At 46.0% G+C, this 21,676-nt stretch overlaps 1 protein-coding gene across 1 annotated transcript in view; it reads right to left on the bottom strand.

Moving 5' to 3' along the window:
• Positions 1–21,676, bottom strand: part of TRIM47 (tripartite motif containing 47) — a 56,055-nt gene that overhangs the window by 7,507 nt on the left and 26,872 nt on the right. Inside the window, exons 4-5 of the mRNA XM_078650824.1 lie at positions 8,511–8,670; positions 6,305–6,403 (exon numbers count right to left, since the gene is read on the bottom strand). Of these exons, the coding sequence (XP_078506950.1) occupies positions 6,305–6,403; positions 8,511–8,670 (259 nt within the window). The remainder of the gene's footprint in view (positions 1–6,304; positions 6,404–8,510; positions 8,671–21,676) is intronic.

Genomic DNA, 21,676 nt, shown 5'->3' with positions numbered 1-21,676 from the left:
CATCCGTATCCCTCCGTTCAGACAGTGAGCACCTGGCCAACGTCCCCAAATTCAAAAGGACCCGCACCGGAGGCCGACGATTCTCGGTGCAAGCGGCCGCGAGATGGAACTCCCTCCCACGCACCCTCAGACTGGAAGCCAGCTACCTGACCTTTCGCAAAAAACTGAAAACGCACCTATTCCCGAAATAACTGTTCCTCCTCCCTCCCTCTCCTTACAGGATAAACATTCTCCTTACAGCGCGGGGATGCCCTTGGGTCACCAGGCGCTATACAAATCGCTAAAATAAAAATAAAATAACGAGATGGGACACCTTGCCACAGCCAGTTATAAGCAGCATGCGGTCAAAGCTGCAAACGTGGGAGCCTTACAAAAGGATTAATTTACCTACAGACAAGTGGAAAGGAAAATTATCATGGATCCAGTTTATTAAAGCAGCGAATAGAAACAAAATATTACCAATATTTAATTCACAAATTGCTCAACAATCAGACTAGGGCACAGGCATATTGTTGTGTGAAAGCTATATTGCAACTCTAGTCTCCTGGCTACACAGTCGACAATTTAGCCACTCACTGGACTAAATTTCCTCAGACTCATTTGCAGATCTTTAACCTGACATCTGAACTCTTCACCATAGAAACAATGCACCTGCAGAAAACGTCAATATGCTGATCTTGGCTGAGGAGTGAAGAGAAAAGTTGGCTTGTTCAGTGAGTCAACTATGGGAGTATTACAAAGCACTCACTCAAAGAGCATAGGCTATTCAATGCAGTAAATCAAGTACTTTTAATCTTTCATCCTCCCTTTTAAATGCCTGGGACATACCAGAATGTGAGCCTCAGCACCAAGAAAGCCGCCGAACGCATGGGCATCCTTTCTCATGCTCAGGCTCCATGCTGTTAAGCTTTAATACTTCAGTTCGGCTCCTTCTCTTTGTCTCGAAGAGTCAAAACAGTGCAATCTGCTGTCCTGATATAAACTATGAATGCTTCTGATGTTTACTGTTGATTGTTAGACTAGCATTTATATGGCACAAGATTACATAGGGAATCACAGAATCTTTCATGTCTTTACTCCTGTGTTTTAAACAGATTTTAATGTTTCCCCAGGGCCAGGTTCAGTGTCTCTATCTCAGCCTTCATCCATCTGGCTAGCTCAGCAAGCTGAATAGGTACACACTGATTGTCCAGCAAAGTAGCCATCCGTGGCTCGCAGGTCCTGGTGAATTAACTGCATATTGTAGTCATTGATGCTGCACCCCATCTGTAGTGGGAGAGAACAGGAGCTTCCTATCAAAAGTTTTGCCACAGTAATACTGTGTAAAAGGCCTCAGCATCTGGTGATGATTGCATTTGAATTTGGTTGCAGAAAGAAGGAAGGAAGTAAGTATATTTACCCTCTTTGCCTTTATGCATTTGTATAAGATATTTGGAAAGACGAAACAGATAGAAATGTGGCAGTAGCCAAGGAGCCACTTACCCACTTGCAGTAAATCAATTAACCAGGGTTTGTTAAGTGCAGCTACTCACCCAGAAGGGTCTCAAGGCGCTGGGGGAGTGGGGTGGGCACTCGGCTCCTAAGCCCTCGCGGAGAATCATCAAAAGGCTATCATAGTCCATCGAGTGCGGGATGCCTTCTGTTTACACTAACTCCCTCTTTTGACCCAAGTGTACTTTTTAATCTATAAACTACTTCAATCCATTCTGTATCAAAGGGACTCACTGAATGCGTTTCCCGCTTGCACCATCATATCATAAACCTGATCTTCAGATGATGACCCAAATGATACTTTCTCTCAACTATTCCACTCATGGGTCATAGATGTAAGAGTTATTCAATCACCTTGAGTGAATATTCACTCCAAAGGGCACACCTTGATGTCAGGTATATTAAAGCTCATTTATTTCTCATACTGTTGTTCTTCCAACTATTTGGTCCATAATTTTCTGGTCAGTTTTACTGCATGCTTCCCAGAAAAAAAGTCTTAAAAGATCTAGCGTGACTACTGACATAGTGTTACTTCATCGTCTCATTATGGGGACAATTTAGAGTTAAGCAGAGTGGCTACTCTCTCCTCCATACTAGCTAACCCGCCCACTGAATTTTAAGGTCGGCAGACCATCAGTATGTCAACGACAGAGCCAACTCTGGCTGTGTCACTGACCTACTCCTTTGACAGCCCAATAAAATACAGGCCTTGGAGGTAAGCCATTCTGACTGTTTGCCCAATTTAAAATGGGTGGTCAGGTGGCTTTTTTGGTTGTATGTCACCAGCTGGTACAACCCGGGGTGAAGCACAATAAAAATAATAAACTGCACCCCCACATCATGGGGGAAGACTCCCATGATCTAGGGGTTATTAGTTTGACCTTTTTCAGAAACAAACTTCTGCTTTGGAAGTAATACTCTAAGGGGAGATTTACTAAGATTTTGCACCGTCTTTGTGTCACATTACTTTGCGCAATGGGGGCGTACAAAGGGTGGTACATGGGCGTTCCGATGCAACCACCCAAAGTTTCTCACGCTAAACCCAATTTACTAAAAATAGTAGACTGTGTTTAGCGTGAGAAAACGGACCCCTTTTCAACTAGGCGCAAGGAAGGAGAAATGCTTTCATTTCTCCTTCCTTTTCCGTCTTTGCATGCGTGCTGCACTGTACAGCATGTGCACAAAACTGGATAAAGCTTTCCCTTGTGTCTAGCATAGTATTTACTATAGGAAGAGTAACCTTCCTGTAAAAAAACGATGCTACATTCATGCACACACCCTAGCACTACAGCGCTAAGTTGTGTGCCTGGCGCACGGCAGCTGTAATCAGCGCCGGAGAAAGGGGAGGAGAGAGCCGTATCTTTGTAGATGTGACGCTCTCCTGCTCCCTCCCTGTCGCCTAACGCAGCACTGCGTCGCGAGGGCTGTGCTGCGTTACGTGGAGACTTTGTAAAACTCCCAGTTAAAGTCTAATGGCCGTCCGTCATGTTTGATGGAGCCCTCCATCAAACTTTTACAACTTTACCAGGAAACAATGTGGTGGCGGTTCCGGCCAATGTTAAAAGATGTCCACGAGGCCGGCAGACATCTCTAAATTTGGGGGGTGGGATGTGTGCCAGTGCAAAAGAACAATTTACTCTCTTGCCTCTGAGAGACATTACTCTATCCTCCACAGCCTAAATCAGGCCCTTAGTCTGCTTGAGCAACTTAATGGTGTTAATTACCTAAAATCATTTAATTACTTGTACAGTGGATTTAGCACTCTGTTCTGTATTCCTATTTCCAATTCATGGTTTAATACCCAGACTCTCAATGCGAGTGCTCCTGGTTCAATTGTGTGCTTAAAGCCATGAAAAAAAAACATTACTGGCCCCTTTCAAGGATACTGCATTCTATTTTATTCCTAATTGAGGCAGTCTCTATCAACTTAATCTGTTTGATTTTAGACTATCTGAAAAGTATGGACTAGTTTTGGGTCCACTCCAAGCTGGGATACCAAAACGATGTAGGTTGTCATGGAAAGAAGTGAGAAAGACAGCCAGGAAGTATAAAGAAGATTACATAAATAGAAACATCATTTTAGGTGACGAGTGAGAGCACAAGGCATTCATAGAAATACCTTGACGAGAGGTAAGAGATGGGCCCAATTCTTGATAGACATGATCTGTTTATACACCGATGATATATTGTAGCACATAATAAATCCAGAAGGGTCCATGGCGAAGATTCTAGATATCTTTGAAATATAAGGACCATCCTCAGAATTGTGGATTAACTGGGATAATTTGATCCTTTAAACATGAAGTTTGTTGCAGTCCATGCAATATAGCAGAAGTTCCCTTCCCATTGCAGAAGATGGGTTCAAGAACTTATGTAATGCCTCGGAAAAACAGTTTTATGACCAGAATTAAGCTGTGCCCGTGGTGAGGCTTTGAACGTATCATGGCTACTGGGGAAAATGCTGGTAGTCGCTGCTAAGTAGAGCAGCACTTTGTAAAATGATTGAACTACCCAGATTATTGTTTTATTTTGAAATACACCATTAGGAATCTCTGAAAGTATTTTCAGCATTTTAGACTCTATTTTGTGGTGGTTCTTATGAGGAGGGAAGGGAGCCCAAAATATCAGTGGACATTTGGGAGGGTACTACCATCGCAGACTCTCCAGTACGAATGTCCATAGATATTACCAGGCATCACATCTATTAGTGATAAATGATTTAGCGTTTAGCATGGAGGAGGAACCCTCTTAACACAAGGGCAGATAAAGAATGGGGGATGTGGAATATGTTTATGATTTGTATGGTGGAGGAGCACCACTTAAGCTGCCATCCCCTCCAACAGTGGCAATATGTGTTTAGAAGGTGGACAATTGGGATGGGAAAAATACCCGAGACACCCTCTGTGGACCAGTGGCATTATAAAGGAGATTAGTGGGCTACAAGGTTTAAAAAGAAAATGGAACTTCGAGATCCACAAGATAAGGGATTTATGGAGAATGGAAACAATGTTAACTTTTACTCATTTGCACTAGTAATACAAATAATCAAACAATGACATTATTATATATCTTCAATTGCGAGCTACGGGAAAACATGAAGGCGGGCTGAACTCCGGGATCATGCTCATTTAAAGAACCCACGTTTTAAAGAAATGTTGAAGTTATACAGAATGTACTGAGTCATAACATTTGTTATGTTAAAATAGGGAAAAGATGTAGGTGAGCTGCTGGAGTTGGACCAGAGGGAGGCATTGATGCATCACAGGGAGGTGGCAGTAAGGGCTGAGTCATGGTTTTATTTAACTGAATATACTGCATATAATACACTATTCAAGAAGTCAGATGCAGGTGTTTGGGTACACTGGCCTCATCCATATGTTTTCATGGGAAAGTGCACAAGTAGGTACATTTTACCACATTCTGTGGTCATGCCCTGAAATACAAACTTTGTAGGGGAAAGTATTGGAGACGATAGAATAAACATTAAGAATGCTGCACTGCTTGGAATATTGGATGATCCTGAAACCAAAAGGTGGAATTACCTTCGCTCTAGTGGTGCACAAAGGAAATAGGGTGCAAGAATGGTTATCCTTTTGCCCTTTTGTTTTACAAATGGCTTAGGGATCTTGACTGGGACTTACGAAAGCCAGCGATGTCTAAAAAAAAAAGTATGGGGTGCCTAGCGTAGCAATGCCAATTTCCACTCAATTAAAAGGTTAACTGGGTTACATTTGTACATAAATATTGGTAGGACCAACACTGTTAGCATAGTCCATGCTGTTAGAGCTGTCATGACAAATGAGGTCTTAAAGAGAATGTCAGTCCTAGAACCTTAATGACTATTTTGCTGATTTTTTTTATTCAGAAATAAAATCATACGGTTTTTAAAAAATGAGAGAGCACGAAGAACACAAGTGTATAGGTGGAATACAATGGAAGTGTTTAAGAAAGGTGCAAGAGTGCAAGATCACAGAAATTAAGAAAGTTTGTACAGGTAAGAAAAGGGCATGGAGTGCACTAAGACATGGGGAGAATGTAGTAGTTCAGGGTGCACACGACAGTGTAGGAGTAATGTAGCAGTGCAGGAAGGACGTAGAGGTGCTGCCCGCTCAGTGGCGTGCAGACTATGCACAGGACTGCAGGGCGGGCCCAGAACGAGAGAAGAGAGCCGCAGGAGACTGTGAGTGAATGATGAATTCAAAAGTGTAGGGAGAGCATAAAAGTATGCAATGCACACAAGAGGGTAGTGGAAGCTTAGAGGTGCAGAAGTAGAGCAGGCACGTAGGGTGAACATGGACATGCACAACATGAGAAGACAGAGGCTGGAAAAGATCTGGAACCACGCAGATGTTCAGGAGAGAAACTAGAGTGTATGGAGTGCCCAGCAGTGCAGCAGGAGTGTTCAAAGAGTGCAGCAGAAGACAATGAAGAGGGTGGAAGTAAGGGAAAAGCACATTAATACAAGAAGAAATAAAGAGGCGAGGATTGTAGGACTAACACAGGGGTTCAGGAACAACATAGGTGTAAGGCAGAGTGCAGGTAGGGCACAGCAGTGCTAGAAAAGCATAAAACTTCACGAAAGATACAGGGATGCAGTTACAATGCAGCAGTCAAAAAGAGAGTCGGCTTGCAGGGGTGCACAAGAATGATGGAAATATGCAGAAGGGCGTCAGAATTTTTTGAAAGGTGCAGAATGAACTCAGAACTGCAGCGCAAATACAATAAGAACAGAGGAGAACAGATGGGAGTAGAGGGTGGACGTAGGTTAGCAAGAAGTGCAGAACCGTGCATGAAGGGCAGAATCTCAGCTTACAATGCAGGAACTCCGATCGTACCCTGGGCTTCAGCGGCTGCAGGTGGGAACGGTCCAAGCCTGAGATGGGGCCAGCGGATGAGACCGGCAGATCCGGCACTGCAGAGAGTTTGAAAGAAATCAGACCAGAGACACAAGAGTTTCAGGTAACTGTGGCAGCTGGATTCGCTCTTATTAGAGAATATATGGATGCTGTTTACAGTTAAAAATTGAAATGAACTGTCATAGGCTTAGGCAGAATATTTGGTACGATCTTGAAGATGTATCTCTTTAAAGAACACTACAGCACAATGGATTAACTGTCCAAAAATCAGCTACCTCGCCTACCGCTCACTGACTTCATGCTTGTCGTTCACCCTGTACATCGCTCTGCTGCCTTTTGGCTATGTTCGCTGTACAGAAATACCCTATTCACATACATACATACTGAACCGATGCTCTTTTCATGGTCCTGTCATTTAAAAGGCCAGCATCCTCTGGCCCACTGTAGTGAGTGGACTCCGCTCTGGACATTGCTCTGTGTGTGTACACCTCTCACTCCCAGGATCTCCAAGCAGTCAGAAACTTCTGGTCTCACTTTAGTTCAAGGGCTCAACTCTTCAGGATGTTTTCTTTATGTACTATTTTATTGGTTTTATTGTATTAAAGAAGTGGAACATGTATCATTCGCCCTTCATGCAGACTGCATCGTTTATAAACATTTTGTTTTAATTGTGCTACAATTTTGCTCTCTCGAGTGTGATCTACAACCACGTCACAATAGTGAAGTTGATGCATAGCAGCCTGTATGAAAGGTATGCGATCCCCTAATAGTACATCCAATCTCCCAATATTTTGTCATATTTCTGCAGCAGCTACCTGTTGTGGGAGGGGTATCTCCAGTGTCATGCAGTGATCTATTGCTCGCACCTCACTCTCAAAGGTAGAGTGTGCTCTGCCACATTTCTGCAATGTTATTTTTTGCATTCCCAGACCAAGAGCTATCAGTGCCGGTTTGTGTTGGTTTGTCTGTAGGTCTAGTGGTATATGATGGAGCAACAACTTTGGATAATCATTTGCCAGCTAGTTATTTCTTTAGCGTACCCATCACCCTGTCCCAGAATAACGGTATCCCAGGGCATCGCAGTGTAGCGAGCACTAGGTCACCTACAGGATTCTCACATCTGATGCAATCCAGTCAATTTCCCAAACTCCCACGTTTTTTGATGAGTGATATTAAGTCCTGTGCAGAAACTTCAACTGAATCATCTGGAACTGTGTGCCAATATCTACCTCATGTGGTGCCATCTTGCCTTCTGCTAGTCCTTGTCCGAAAGTTTTCCAATGTTGTTTTCCATGCCAATCTAAGGGTGTCCAAGGAGTTAGGTGTGGATTACTAATTAACAGTACACCTGTGAAATATTATGGGCACCTATATCTCGCTAAACAGGAGCTTAGTTAGTTTGGGCCCAATCCACCAGGGGCTCAATTGCATTGACGAAAAGCAATCGGGACAGTGGGCACCCGACTCGTTCCCTTCTCCATCAAACAGCACTTGATAATGCTCTCCTGTTCCAACCCTTGCCACCAAATCAGCCGCCCAAAACCTGGTGTCCAAAATTGAGCTTCTTGAGTTAGTTCCACTCAAATGAGTTGAATGCCTTTTTGAGATCTACCATCAAGAGGGCCAAAAGCCATCCAGAGAGTTCAACAAAGCTAGGGTGTTGTGTAGCACCAGATGTTGTGACGTATGGATTGACCAATACTTCACTAGAGCATAGATACTGACCCTTAAAAACACGTAGGGGCTTATTTACAAGCCCATATGTCACTTTATCCCATTTTAATAGTGACGCACCTGCGGCGCAAGGGTCTTGTAAATAAGCCCCATAGTACTTTGCAAATTGCGCCCAATCTTTCTGCATCTACATCATGTTTGAAATGACTAGATAAACATTAACAGTCGGGCAAGAAACCCGGACTCAGTCTGGTCACGCCGTCCTAAGAAATATAGCTATCAAGCGGCCCAAGCCTTGTCATCTGCAACACCCCAGCCACTCCTCCTTTTCTATCCACAAGGTTCACTGCTGTCACCCCTGGGCTCCACCATGCAGTGCACAGTGGGAAATCAGGCACCATGTGCAATACTCTGCATGTACACCTCCTCCTACTGCCAGGCCTGTGGAGTTATTGATATCCTGGTGTCACTCGAGCACCTATTACTCACCTCTTTGAATGATGCTCTCCACATGCTCCGTACACAGGTTCAGAAGCTTCTGCTTGAATTCTGTCACGGACTGATTTAGGCGTGCAAGTGGTAGATCCTCTGGACTCCAGCTGTTGCGGCTACAGTCAGGATTCACATCCATCACCAGTCCCTGCAGGTCCTGAAGCGGCAACATAAAAGGGTATCAAAGAATGTTAAGACTCTCTAGAGCACATCAACAAGCACTTCTGCACACCAGATCCACACTAAGGCACCAAAACTTGGTAAAACAACTAGAGCGCACATGGTAGCACACCAAGGCACACATTTTCATACTAATACACAAGAGCATGAAAATGTTCAGGTTACAGTGCTCACAAAATCATGTCAGTTTAGGTACCATCAACATATAACATGACCCTGCCAAAAGCATCAAAAAATAGGGTCCCCAACATAAACCTAACATACAGCAGAGGGCAGTTCCAGGACCCTGGTTGGACAAAAGGACATGCAGCACAGGGTATCAGGGGCAGAAAGAGGCCCCAGTACCAAGTTAGATGAAAAGAACAGGTGGCCTGCTAAGGGCTCTAGCTGCAGATAGCCTGCAAAAAGGAAGTATGAGTTGGAAAAGTGAAAGGACTATGCTGTGCTGGGAGACAGTAGTACAGTTTGTCTCTAATGCAATCTTTCCCAGTACAACACCCTGACAGGTAACATACATAAACGTAATGTGTGCATCTTTTTGTGTGATCAATCCACACTGGCAAGCCTTCTTTGAAATGTTATGTAATAAAGTATATTGCAAAGTATGCTGTTGTTTTGCAACGGCCATCAGCTCAACCCATGTCCTGGAAATCTGCCTCTCTGTAGTAGTCCCAGAAAATCCATAAGCAAAACAGGCAATGTACTATGCCCTGAACCTTCAACAATCCTCAAACGTGTCCTAACTACGTGCTGAAACCTCGCTTGGATAAGATCATACTGACCTCACTGGAGTTGCTGGCCATGCAACAGAGGGTTAAGACCAGAACGTTGAAAGCCCGGCACAAGGCCACAGTGGTCTAGTCAAGTGAAGGACCAATGCCTTCAGCACCTTGTGAGAACATCTCCACAAGTCCCAATGCCCTTCCCTACAGATGGCACCGCACCAAGTGATATATAACCAGCCACAGCCATCTTGTGGCATATCCATTTTCAGCTGAGGATTACACAAAATGTCTGACTGTGGCATGGTGGCCAGGACATGAAGAAGTGGCCGCCTTCTCAGGGGCTCCATGGCTAGTGGGGTGGGGGTCATCTCCTGCCTCCCAGGGGGCCTTTATGGGTTGTCATTATATACTTGGAATAGGGTATAACGATTTCAAATTATCTGTAACACATATCCTCTCCACCGTACCCGTCTAACTCCTTAGTTCTCCTTTGCTCACTTCTCTCAACCATTCTTTTCCTCTACAGCTCCTTCCCTACTCGCCCAGTAGATACAAAAGATTAGCTACACACAAAACACTATTCACCGTCTTTTGAGAACTGCTCACATTATTAGAACTTGTGTACTTCTTCTTTTATGTTATGTCTTATTATATTCTCCATCAGATGTTTCTATCATATTCATAACATATTTCAGAAGTTGGTGGTTGTTGGAGCAGCCAACACGTGTTTCGCCCCCTGTTGGTCCATTGACCTGGGGCTTTCTCAAGGCTCTTGTATTAACTTGTGCATCAAAGTTGTCAATCATTGCAATTGGTATCACTTATAAGGTATTAACAGCAATGAAGACGGAAGTATGGTTGTTGGAGTTTTGCTCGTCATTCAGTTTCGCGCCGGCGCTCACACTGTTACGTGGGATTTGACCCAGGACGCAAAACTGAAAGACGATGGAGAATAAAATAAGAAATTACATGAAAGAAGCAGTACTCAAATTAATTATAGTGTACTACACTCGTTCGTTGGAAGAAGAAATTACCTCAAATTAAATACGAGGACGCACTCAACCTTTTTACAATTGTTCATAACAGAGGCATGGAAGGTCCAAACCTTGAGGGAGCATCCTACCTCTAAGAAAAAGAGGCATTACTTTCCAGGGGGAGATAACTTGGACCTTACAACCCTAACACAGCAGCATTTTTAGAACTGTTGGGCATCCTTAGGACATACAGTTATGTAACTGTTAAACATGATTCCAATATTTCAGTATGTGATTGCTAAACATGGATGAGAGAAGCACCTCTCTTATTGTTAAACAGGAAGCAAAGCAATGTAGTTAGAAAGGAAATACTCATCAACAGTAGAATCTATTCCTCACACAAACATCCTTGATGACAACAGAATATCATTAAAACACCTCACAAAAACATACAAGGCTATGTGACTTTCGTCAGTGAGAAAGCTCACAAACATGTAGGGAGGCATCCCTAGAGTGCTATAAAGCCACCCACAGAAATGTGCTAAAAGAATGCTGATAATATGACTTGGACTCTTACTTGGAATGTTGGGGGACGGGATACTCTTTTACAAATGAGGAAGATTTTCCATCTGCCGTATTACAAAGGCTTTGTAGCCTGTGGCACTTGTTATCCAGTGGAAGGGATATCCGCCAGCTTTGACAGCAAACCCTGTCCACCAAACTCTAAATAAGGCCCATAATCTTCAGATACTGTGCTCATGCCAAAAGCATCAATATACTAGGTACCGAGCATTCAAGTGTACTCCCCTTCTACCACCCAAAAAGATCAATGTAGTAGTCCTCACCTACACCACTCAAATACAAGGTCACCAGCAAAACCATCTGCATACAGAGTCTGAGTCAAAACAATGTATCTGCTGAGTTTCAGACAAAACCAGCAACTTACTGGGAACCAAGACAAAACCAGCAATGCACAGGGAGCTCACCTTTTGAAAAATCTGTGTGACCACATAAGGTGTGTTACTGAGCACCTCGCTTTGAAGAAGGCCTTGAAAACAGTCCCCTTCAGCCACCATGTAAACATCACATGTTATGTTAACATCACTTGGTGACATATTAGAACGCATATATAAACAGCACATGACCATATGGCCCCAGACTCTCGTTACATTGTAGAATAGGGGGCTCAGGCAATAAAACAAACAGAGCCATGTCACGCTATAGAGCCAATTCCAAGAATGGGTGCGCTGTAGATGCAAACAATCTTTATCAAGAACAAAAGAAACCAAGAACAACCAAACCCCCCCCCCACGCCCACCCCAACCCCCCTCCTCCCACTCACCACCCAGGTTCCAAGTCCACTACCCCCCTCCGTCAAGGGCTCCATCTCATTAACCCGTCCCCGACTGATCCGCATCTGACAGACGCAGCAAGCGCAGATAGCGAGGACATGTAACCTCTCGAAACTCTGAGACCAGCAAAGACAAGAAAGGCTGCCAGAGCTCAGAGTATTTAGCACCCTCCCCCGCCAATATCAAAGACAGCTTCTCCATGCCTAACACATGCCACAGACGGTGGAGCCAGCCCTGAAACGTGGGAGTATGTGTAGTGCAAACCAAAAGAGAGACACATGGAGTATGTGTAGTGCGCCAGAATATTCTGGATAGCAGAACAATGGGAAATAGCTATTAATCGACCCCTACGAGAGCGTAACGGATATGTGATGGGATTCGGCAACCCTAGCAATACATAGGAAGGAAACCGTGGGATCTCTGTGTCCAAGTGTGCATCAACCTCGTCCAGGACCTGCTTCCAGTACCCCTGAAGCTGAACACAATCCCAAAGCAGGTGGACTAGTGTGCCCGTCACCCACGCCAACATGTCGCCTCCCTAGAATGGTCAATCTCATGTAACCTCTCCGGTGTGTAGTACCAATATGTTGCGACTTTAGTGAGGGTGTCGGTAAGACCCAAATGGTATGTGGAGTGCCGGTCCCTGTAGCAAATACCATCCCAGTCTTTGTGGCTAAACGTCCGACCCAACTCCCTTTCCCAACGTGCCTACCCTGAATTATATATGTGCGTGTACTTGGCTTGTAACATTTTCTATAGGTCAGAGATGAGCTTTTTATCGGATTTACGTGTAATTAACCAGTACTCATACGGCCACAAATGTCTGTCGGCCGCAGAGCGTACCTGGCCGTTGAGCGCCCAGCGTCGAGCCTGGAGATATATGTGCCTCTCTGACTCTGGCAGACCATACACCTGTCGGAAAGCCTCAAATGTTAACACCCCTCCCTCTGCATACAAGGACCTACATCCCGCCGGTCGCCATTTTGCGAAAGCCACGGTGTCCCGCCCTGGGCCAAAATCCGGATTATCCATCAAGGGTGTGAGGGGCGACGGAAAAGAGGTAAGCTCATGTTTGACATTAGTGCTATCCCACACTTCCATAGGGACCCTGGTAATGTGCGAGGCATACAGGTTAGGGGGTCTATGCTGCCGACGAAGGAAGGGGATCTCTTGAAGCAGACGACCCGCGACTGCCTGGTCTTGAAAAAGCCAATGCTTTTCAGACTCCCATCTGCTCCCAGACTCCCATCTGCTCCTCTCAACAAGGAAGCGCAGCTGGGCCGCTTGGAAATAAAGAAGAAGGTCTGGGAAGCCAAGACCCCCTTTCTCGGGGGGAAGTGTCGTGAGTCTGAGCTTCATCTGTGGTTTTTTACCATTCCAGATAAACTAAGCCTGTTTTTCTGACTGAGCCTGGCGGATCCAGCCCACCGGTGGCCGCAGCGGGATGGTGCCTCCATCTGCCCAGCTCGCGCCTGATTTTCTGGCGTAACCGCGTATAATTATTATGAACCGTATCATGAAGTGTAGGCGCCAGCTGAATCGGGATTGCTTCAGTCGACCAGTGAAAAGGAAAAGCCCTTGCAAAAATGTCCGCGTGTGTCCGTCCAAGGACAAGTCCAGGGCCACAGACTTGTTCATGTTCACTTCAAAGCCCACCGCTTGTGCAAACGCGTCGAGGGTGTCAAGACACGCTGGCAACGACTCCCTGGGATGGGACAAGGAGAGTAGCACATCATCTGCGTACAAACTTATGGTGTAAGTGTAGCCACCAAATTTGATCCCCTCCACCTTTGGGTCAAGCCTCAGTCTCTGCGCCAACGTCTCCATGTATAAAGCAAAGAGCAGGGGCAACAAAGGGCACACCGGTCTCGTTCCACGCTCGATAGCAAACTGAGGAGAGGTACAGCCATTAACACGGACGGTCACAGTTGGGAACTTGTAGCAATTCATGACAAAAGTGCGAAACTTCTCCCCCATTCCTGCCTTCACTAGAACCCGCTCCAGGTAGGGCCAGTGGACCCAATCGAAAGCCTTTTCAGCATCAATCGCCAGCATCATGAATTCTCCAGACATACGTGTGGCTTTCTCTATCAAGTGCAGGGCCCTCTAGGTGTTGTCAGTGATTTGGCGTTCTGGGATAAACCCAGCCTGATCCGGATCAATCAGGCCACTCATAAGGGAGGCAAGTTGTGCCGCTAGAATGCCTGTATAAAGCTTAAGGTCAACGTTAAGAAGTGAAATAGGGCGGTATGCCTCACACTGCGAGCGATCTTTCCCTGGTTTCGGGATGACGGAAATAGTAGCGTCCAGCAGGTCTTCGGGGATCGCGCCCTGCGCCGAGAATGAATTAAAGAGGGCCATCAGAAGGGGGGTTACTTGTGAACAGAACGTCTTATAAAAGCTAGTAGGAAAGCCATCTGGCCCCGGCGCGTTTGCCAGTGTACGACGCGAAATAGCCGTAATAACCTCTTCTGGCCTAATGTCACGATCTAAGAGGTTTGCCTGCTCTTTCGTGAGGGCGGGAAGAGGGACAGATGCGAGAAAGGACTCTCCCGCAGATGACTCAATGGAGTACCCAGCATAAAGGGAGGCATAAAAATCACTAAAGGCAGCGGTTATATCAGCTTCCTCTGTAACCCGCCCACCCCCGCACCTGTCACCACCAGTATAATACGTGTTTTTCAGCCTCAAAGCAGCGTACTCTGCCCGGTCTTGGTCTAACGCTGCCAATTGGTGCCGCATGGCCTTAAGTTGTTTCCAAACCCGGGGAGCCCCCGTTCGCTGGTGCATTTGTTCTAGTTCCCTCGTCCGCTGAGTAGGCTCCTCCCTTTTACGAGCGAATCGCAATGAGCTCACCCCGCAACACTGCCTTTAGCGCTGCCCATTGCGTCACCAATGTGGTGTGCGTATTGCTATTATGCTCAATATAGTCTGCTATAACCCCCTTGAGCCGTACAACTACCTCGCAATGTTACAGCGTTTGCCGCAGCCTCCAGCTCCGCGTCACACGCGAAACAGGCGGGAGGGAAAACACAACGGTCACCGGCGCATGATCCGAGAGAGATGCAGCACCTATATCTACACCCGTCGTGAGTGCCTGAAGTGATGTGGAAGCCAATAAGTAATCTAAACGTGCGTATGTCTTATGTGCATTAGAGTAATATGTGTACTCCCTGTCCCCAGGGTGAAAGCTGCGCCAGAGATCCACCAAGCCCACATCCCGCAACCGGGCCAACCCGTCCGTGGAGAGAACTCCTGACTGAGAGGTGCGCTGACATGACCTATCCAAGGTGTTGTCAAACACTAGGTTAAGGTCCCCGCCCAGCAGGACATGGCGGGCCGTTGTACTGGAAGCCTCACTAAGTGCAAGTTGGAAAAACTTCTCCTGACCCTCATTGGGAGCGTAGACAGAGCGTATAGTAAATACTGAAGAACCCAGAGAGAACCTATATGTCAATAGCCTTCCCCTTATCTCGACCCCCTTCTGCAAAACCTTACACCTAAATCGCTGGGCCACCAAGATCGCGAGCCCTGCAGTTTTTGGGGCAGCAGAGGAGAAGAACTGTAATGGGAAACTACGAGCTCTGAGTCGGTGGCAATCTCTCTGTAGTAAATGTGTCTCCTGTAGGAGGCAAATATCGGCCTGCGAGTGCTCTAATAAAGAAAGGACCGCCCTGCGCTTCTCCGGTTTATTTAGCCCCCCGACATTTAACGTCAAGACTCTAAGCTCGGTGTCAGGCATTACTCACCAGATACCCTCCTCTCACGGGGCACCGCACTGGCCACAGCCGCTCCATCAGTCACCGGCCCCCACAACAGCGCCGATTCTACTGCACCCACACTCAGTACTCCAGCTACACTGTGCCTCGGCTCCGAAGTGTGCCCTATCTTCAAGCAGGGTCCGCTGCTGTCCTCCTCCACACTCTTACTCCCATTCACAGGGCCCCCAGCCACAAATACAGAGCGATCACCTGGAGGTGCACAGTCCAAATAGGGCCCATCGTCGTCCTCTGCCACGCACTTGCTCCCATTCACAGGGCCGCCAGCCTCAAACACAGCGCAATCACCCGGGGGTGCACAGTCCAAGTCGTGTCTCGCTTGGCCCGCCGGCGCCACCTGACATAGCCACACCAGCCAAGACCACACTGGAGTGCTCTCGCGTAACGGCCCCCAGGCCGGCTCCCAGCGCGGGCCTGTCTTTGGCTGGCCGCAGCCCAGTGCTCTCCTTTTGTAGCGGGAGCCGCTGCCTCCACACACCGCTTCGGCAACACCCCCGGGCCAGTCCGCGCCACCACACTTCCCGGGCTCAGGTTACATGAACTCCGCAGCCTCCGGTGGTGCTCCACGTGCCGCCTAATCACTGGCAAACCCAGCTCACAACGCTCACAACGACCACCAACTCACAACGCTGACGGGACACCGCTGCCGCCTCCGGCAGGGCCCCATTCCAACCTCTGCTGCAGAGCTGTCCCGGCCCTCACTGAATTCCGGCGCCAGGAGCCTCAAGCGGTGGCAGACTCAAAATGGCATCTCCGCCACCGCCCAGGTCCACACTCGAGGTCCGATCGGCCTCCCTCAGCTGGCCGCGGTCCTCCGACAGTCAAGATCGGTTCAGACCGTCATCAATTGCCGCCCTGGCCGCCATCCGCACCGCCGCTGCTACCTCCAATCTGGGGACCCCGTCCGGGCCGCACTGCCTCTCCGGGCCTCCGTACTGCGGCCGCCGATCAGACTTCTCCAGATCTGGGCCACAAGGCCGGGTCCCAGCAGCCCCCTCTGATTCCAACGAACGCTCTGGGGCCCCCTCCTTTCCAAGCGCCTTCCCCGCTGCTGCCGCTGGATGCTGTAACGGCCCGGTGCTGTGTGGGCCATCAGCGGGAGCTCCGAAGCCTTCCGTCCGGTCACGCCGCCATCTTGGCCACGTACCCCCACAACCATGTCTTTAAAAGCTTTTTAAACTTACTAAGCTCTGTACATGAGCTATTTTTCTGGGGAAGTAGAAGGGGAAGAAGAAGTAGAACAGGGCAAGGCAAGAGAAAGACCTCCAGCCAACTCTCAAAGTATGGAACCGAGGAATCCGAAGTAAGGATTTGTCCTTCGATCTAAACAGTCTGACAGGGCAGATGTATCTAAGCCTGATTAGCATGTAATATGGGCCTTTGCTAGTGAGTGACTTATGGGTGAGGAACTAACTATATGGTCCCAGCATCCACGCACAGCACCATACTATGACACTTTAGGTTGTGAACAACCCTAGATGCCTCACTGAATATTGTCTAACTGTATTGTCGTTATCAGGGGCATGCATACTGTACATGATCCTGTGTGTACCTACAATTTGGTTTATTTAACTTACGTTAGCAGCGTTTTGAACAGTTAAGATTTTCTTGCCTGTCTATAGCGCACTGGAAGCCTATATTCTAATGTTGGTGAACTCAGATTACCCAAAGGCACTTTGATGACCTCATGATCAGGGTCTTTAGAGGCCTCATGGAATCACCACCTTACAGTTTTGGGCCACAGGCCCGGAGAGCACCTTTTTTTCCTCCTGGACACCTCTTGAAACCAGAGGTGTTGGGTAGGCCTGTGCAAAGAGGTCAAATGCTGGGAAAATGTTGATGAATATGCTTTGCATCTGGGGACAGGACCATGAGTCACTAAATTCTTGCACCACCAAATATGAAGTTGTTAATAGGGATGTCCCAACGTGTGGCTCGGGTCTATGTTGCAATCAACAGGGTGCAATGGTAGGCCTAACTTCAATGCCACACTGGGCAGAGAACACACAGGCTGGGCTAGAGACCACAAGGGATTGCTACTCCGAGCTGAAATTTAGAAGTGGTAGAGAACGATGGTTGCCGCAGGCCCAGTTCTTTGTATATGAAGAACTGAACCAATGTATACAAAAGGTGTGGGATCAACGCAATTTGAAGACACCAACCCATAAGCTCTTACAAGTTCTACTGACTTTTGGTGGCAGACGTAATCGGGTGCCATGGCTGTATAAAACAATGTTGTCAATGATCTTCAATAGCATCCCTGTATAACATGTCAGGCGGGAGGAAGCACTAGGGAGACACTTTTGAGGGAAAGAATGGGAGCAGGCACTAGAGCATGTGCATAAGGGACCTAGAAATACTCAATACAAGTATACATAGTTCAATTACGTACACACTGCATACCTCACCCTCACAGATTGAACATTATGAAATCAGATTGAAAATTTTAAAACACACTGAAGATGTGACAGAGTGGAGTCGTGCTGAGTAGAGTAGAGTGCAGTGGCTTAGAGGAATGCAGTAAAAGGTGTATGTCAGAGTCTCAGTTCAAGTTCTACGGGGTCCTTAATCTCTGAAAAGAAGCAACTCTCATGAGTTTTATCAATTTTCAACAGAGGCACTGCACTACTGAGCACTGCATTTTGGACAAAGTGAAGGACACTGCAGAAACAATGTTTTACTCCATAAATGAGATTTTGGGGACAAGAAATAATGTTGCAATGTTCGTTATTTATAAGGCACAAAGAATCACAGTCGCACTTTACAGTACAAGGATATGCATATTTTGTGCCACAACGATGGACCTAATCACTGCCATAGATAAGCTGATTTGCTTATAGTGTTGGGCAAGGGGATGGGAGGAAAATAAGGAGCATAGAAGGGGGCAGGTGGTAGGGATAGAAGATACATGGACAACAAAATGGGAGACGGACTGAAAACACAAAAGCACTCATATGGAGTGCTTAAAAACAAAAAAACGTAGCTCCAAAAAAGGGAGCAGCGGAAGGACAGAAGTACTTGGTTAATGCTCTAGGGTAGGGCCAAACACAAGAAGAGGACATGACGCAGCCATGCTAAGACAAATTAAAATCAAGGAAATGAGAGCGACGCTGAAGCTAACAAATGGTAAGCTATGAGCAGGCTGTGGGGCTCTGTATGTAAATAAAATGTCTCACAGAGCTATTTAAGGGAAACCTAAAAAGAGAAAGCAGGCTTTTTTCTGCCTTAAAAACACAGGAGCCAATCTGGAGTTGGGTATGAGGATGGTCTGAGGAAAACTTTAATATCCCTGGATTTTATTTTGAAAAACGTGGAAAAGTCCAGTGGAGATTTACTGAAAGAGGATGAAGAAGATTGTAAGGGTGGAGTCAAGGTAAAATGGATGGAGGCCAGAGTGGTGAAGTTGGAGGGCTGCTGTGTTGTGTGGTTTCAGAGGTCACCCATGCTCCGCTTCAGAACAATATTGTGTGTGCATTGCTGAAGTTGAAACACAAGATTAAAAATGTAAACAACACTAGAGTTCTGCCCATCCCAACTGTGACTTCAAAGAAGCAGTCTTTATCTGTGGCTCACCTAGCTGACTGGCACCTACTTGCTGCACATTCCCTCCGTCCCCGGGCCAGGAGGGATCTGGTGAAGAGGCCTGGATGTCTCATCCTCTCCGCCATCATCACCAAAATTGTGGTAAAGAAAGTGGTGATGTTCAGTGAGACTCTCCAAGTGGACATAAACATTTTTTTAATCTACCCTATCGTTGGTGCCCAATTGCAATTCAAAAGGAAACAACTCCTGGAACTTTTTTATTTGGGCTTGTCTGTCTTAACTTTGATGCTAAAAGTGAAATATGATGGCAAACTATGCGCCCCATATAATGTGGCTACACAGAATTTCCTACACAGTGTGGCAGAACACTATCAATTCAGCCCTCTAATCCTTGCAACTGTAATTGCGAATGACTCTTGAACTACGGACACTGCTTGATTCCTCCTGTATATAACAGACAGTTGTGACGAGAGCTATTTACTTTAAGGGGTGTACAATTTGGCCAGATTTCTTATCCTCTTGGCTCCTTGACTTCTTTCCCTTTCCTTCCTCTCTCCCCTATAGCCCTCTCATCTCCTTTAAAACATATCTCGGTCTAATGCTTCTGTGAGTGACCCCACTTACTTTTAAGGGGTGGACGAGTCACTGCTCAATTGAAAGTGTTTGGGATAAAAATACTCTCTCTCTCTCTATATATATATATATATATATATATATATTCTGCTCCTCGCCCTCCTGCCCTTTCAAGAAGACACAGCACTCACGGGGGGGAAGTCAATAGATTTATTTCAGACTTCCAAACGCAAACGCACCAGACGCGTTTCGGCTATCGCCTTCCTCTGTGGTACAGGGGGATTGCGGCCATTGCAGTTTTTTATACATCTGTGCTCAATCGTAAATAATAGTAAACATAAACAAAGGACACAACATTATCTTCCACATATTGTGCCAGCGCCATCTTGTAATGGTGTGAGTTCATATACAACACAACCTTAGCAAATTTCGCTATTGATTCCGATCTAGCCCTGTATGGGCTTAAACCTATTTCAATCTTGCCCTGAATGGGCCTTTTGTTGCATAAGTCCTCCGTTGCTTCAACAACTAAACGTGCTCCCCAAATTAATAAATTCAAAATACAAAATTACAATTTTTTACAGTTTTCCACACATTATCCTTCAAAAATTTCCATTGTATTTACACAGCAAACTAAGATCTTAGCAATTATACATCTTTGACTACATCCAACTATTTACATATGAAGCAAAATTATTATTCCTAGGTCAAAGAGCCCTTTAACCCAGGTGTACTGCTAGCTCTCTTTGACCTAGGAATAATAATTTTGCTTCATATGTAAATAGTTGGATGTAGTCAAAGATGTATAATTGCTAAGATCTTAGTTTGCTGTGTAAATACAATGGAAATTTTTGAAGGATAATGTGTGGAAAACTGTAAAAAATTGTAATTTTGTATTTTGAATTTATTAATTTGGGGAGCACGTTTAGTTGTTGAAGCAACGGAGGACTTATGCAACAAAAGGCCCATTCAGGGCAAGATTGAAATAGGTTTAAGCCCATACAGGGCTAGATCGGAATCAATAGCGAAATTTGCTAAGGTTGTGTTGTATATGAACTCACACCATTACAAGATGGCGCTGGCACAATATGTGGAAGATAATGTTGTGTCCTTTGTTTATGTTTACTATTATTTACGATTGAGCACAGATGTATAAAAAACTGCAATGGCCGCAATCCCCCTGTACCACAGAGGAAGGCGATAGCCGAAACGCGTCTGGTGCGTTTGCGTTTGGAAGTCTGAAATAAATCTATTGACTTCCCCCCCGTGAGTGCTGTGTCTTCTTGAAAGGGCAGGAGGGCGAGGAGCAGAATATTTTGCGGCGACACTTCCCGCATCAACAGCACCCGTGAAGGAAAGAGTGCGTGGAGTAAGTGTATGAGGAGCAAACATATATATATATATATATATATATATCAAGAATATTTCACGCCTTGTGCAGCGCAGAAATCAAGCCCACCAGTCTGATTGCGGAGGAACCTCTTTTAATCAGCAGGAAAAGCATTACCGGTTTCGACCTCACCAGGTCTTAATCATATGCAAACATGGAGGAGCAGGTAAGCCAGGTTTAAATGCATTTTCGTTTAACCAAAAGTAAAGAAGGACTTGTAAATCGGTTGCAGAGTCAGTTCTTAAAATCAGTTCTTTTTTCTTTTTTTCATATTGTAATCTTCACGAACCTCCGTGCATTTCATGACCTTTCTTTGGTAATTTTTTGGCAACAATCCTAGTATTTCAATGATGTTCGAAGGTCTCACTTTGGTTTCAGTTGCCCATACTTCCGGACTACAAGGTCCAGCATTCATGTCAAACAAAAGTAAATGCCCCAAAAGTCACTTCCTTGCAAATCTTCATGTAATTGGCTTTTTGCTAACCTTAGGCGCACTGATCCTCCAAGTCCACACTGTCCCAATAAACAGTGTGGCACCCTGCTGATTGTCTGTCCCCGATATCCGACCATGTAGGAAAAGCAGTTTCCCACAAACCTTGACTGCACACTGGAGTGGCAAGATATCACGGGCCCGCAGACCTCCCAAA

This window comes from Lissotriton helveticus, chromosome 7 (genome assembly GCF_964261635.1).
Source record: "Lissotriton helveticus chromosome 7, aLisHel1.1, whole genome shotgun sequence".
Lineage (NCBI taxonomy): Eukaryota > Metazoa > Chordata > Amphibia > Caudata > Salamandridae > Lissotriton > Lissotriton helveticus.
The sequence above is the reverse complement of the archived record's forward strand: the minus strand, read 5'-3'. Positions and strand labels throughout refer to the sequence as shown.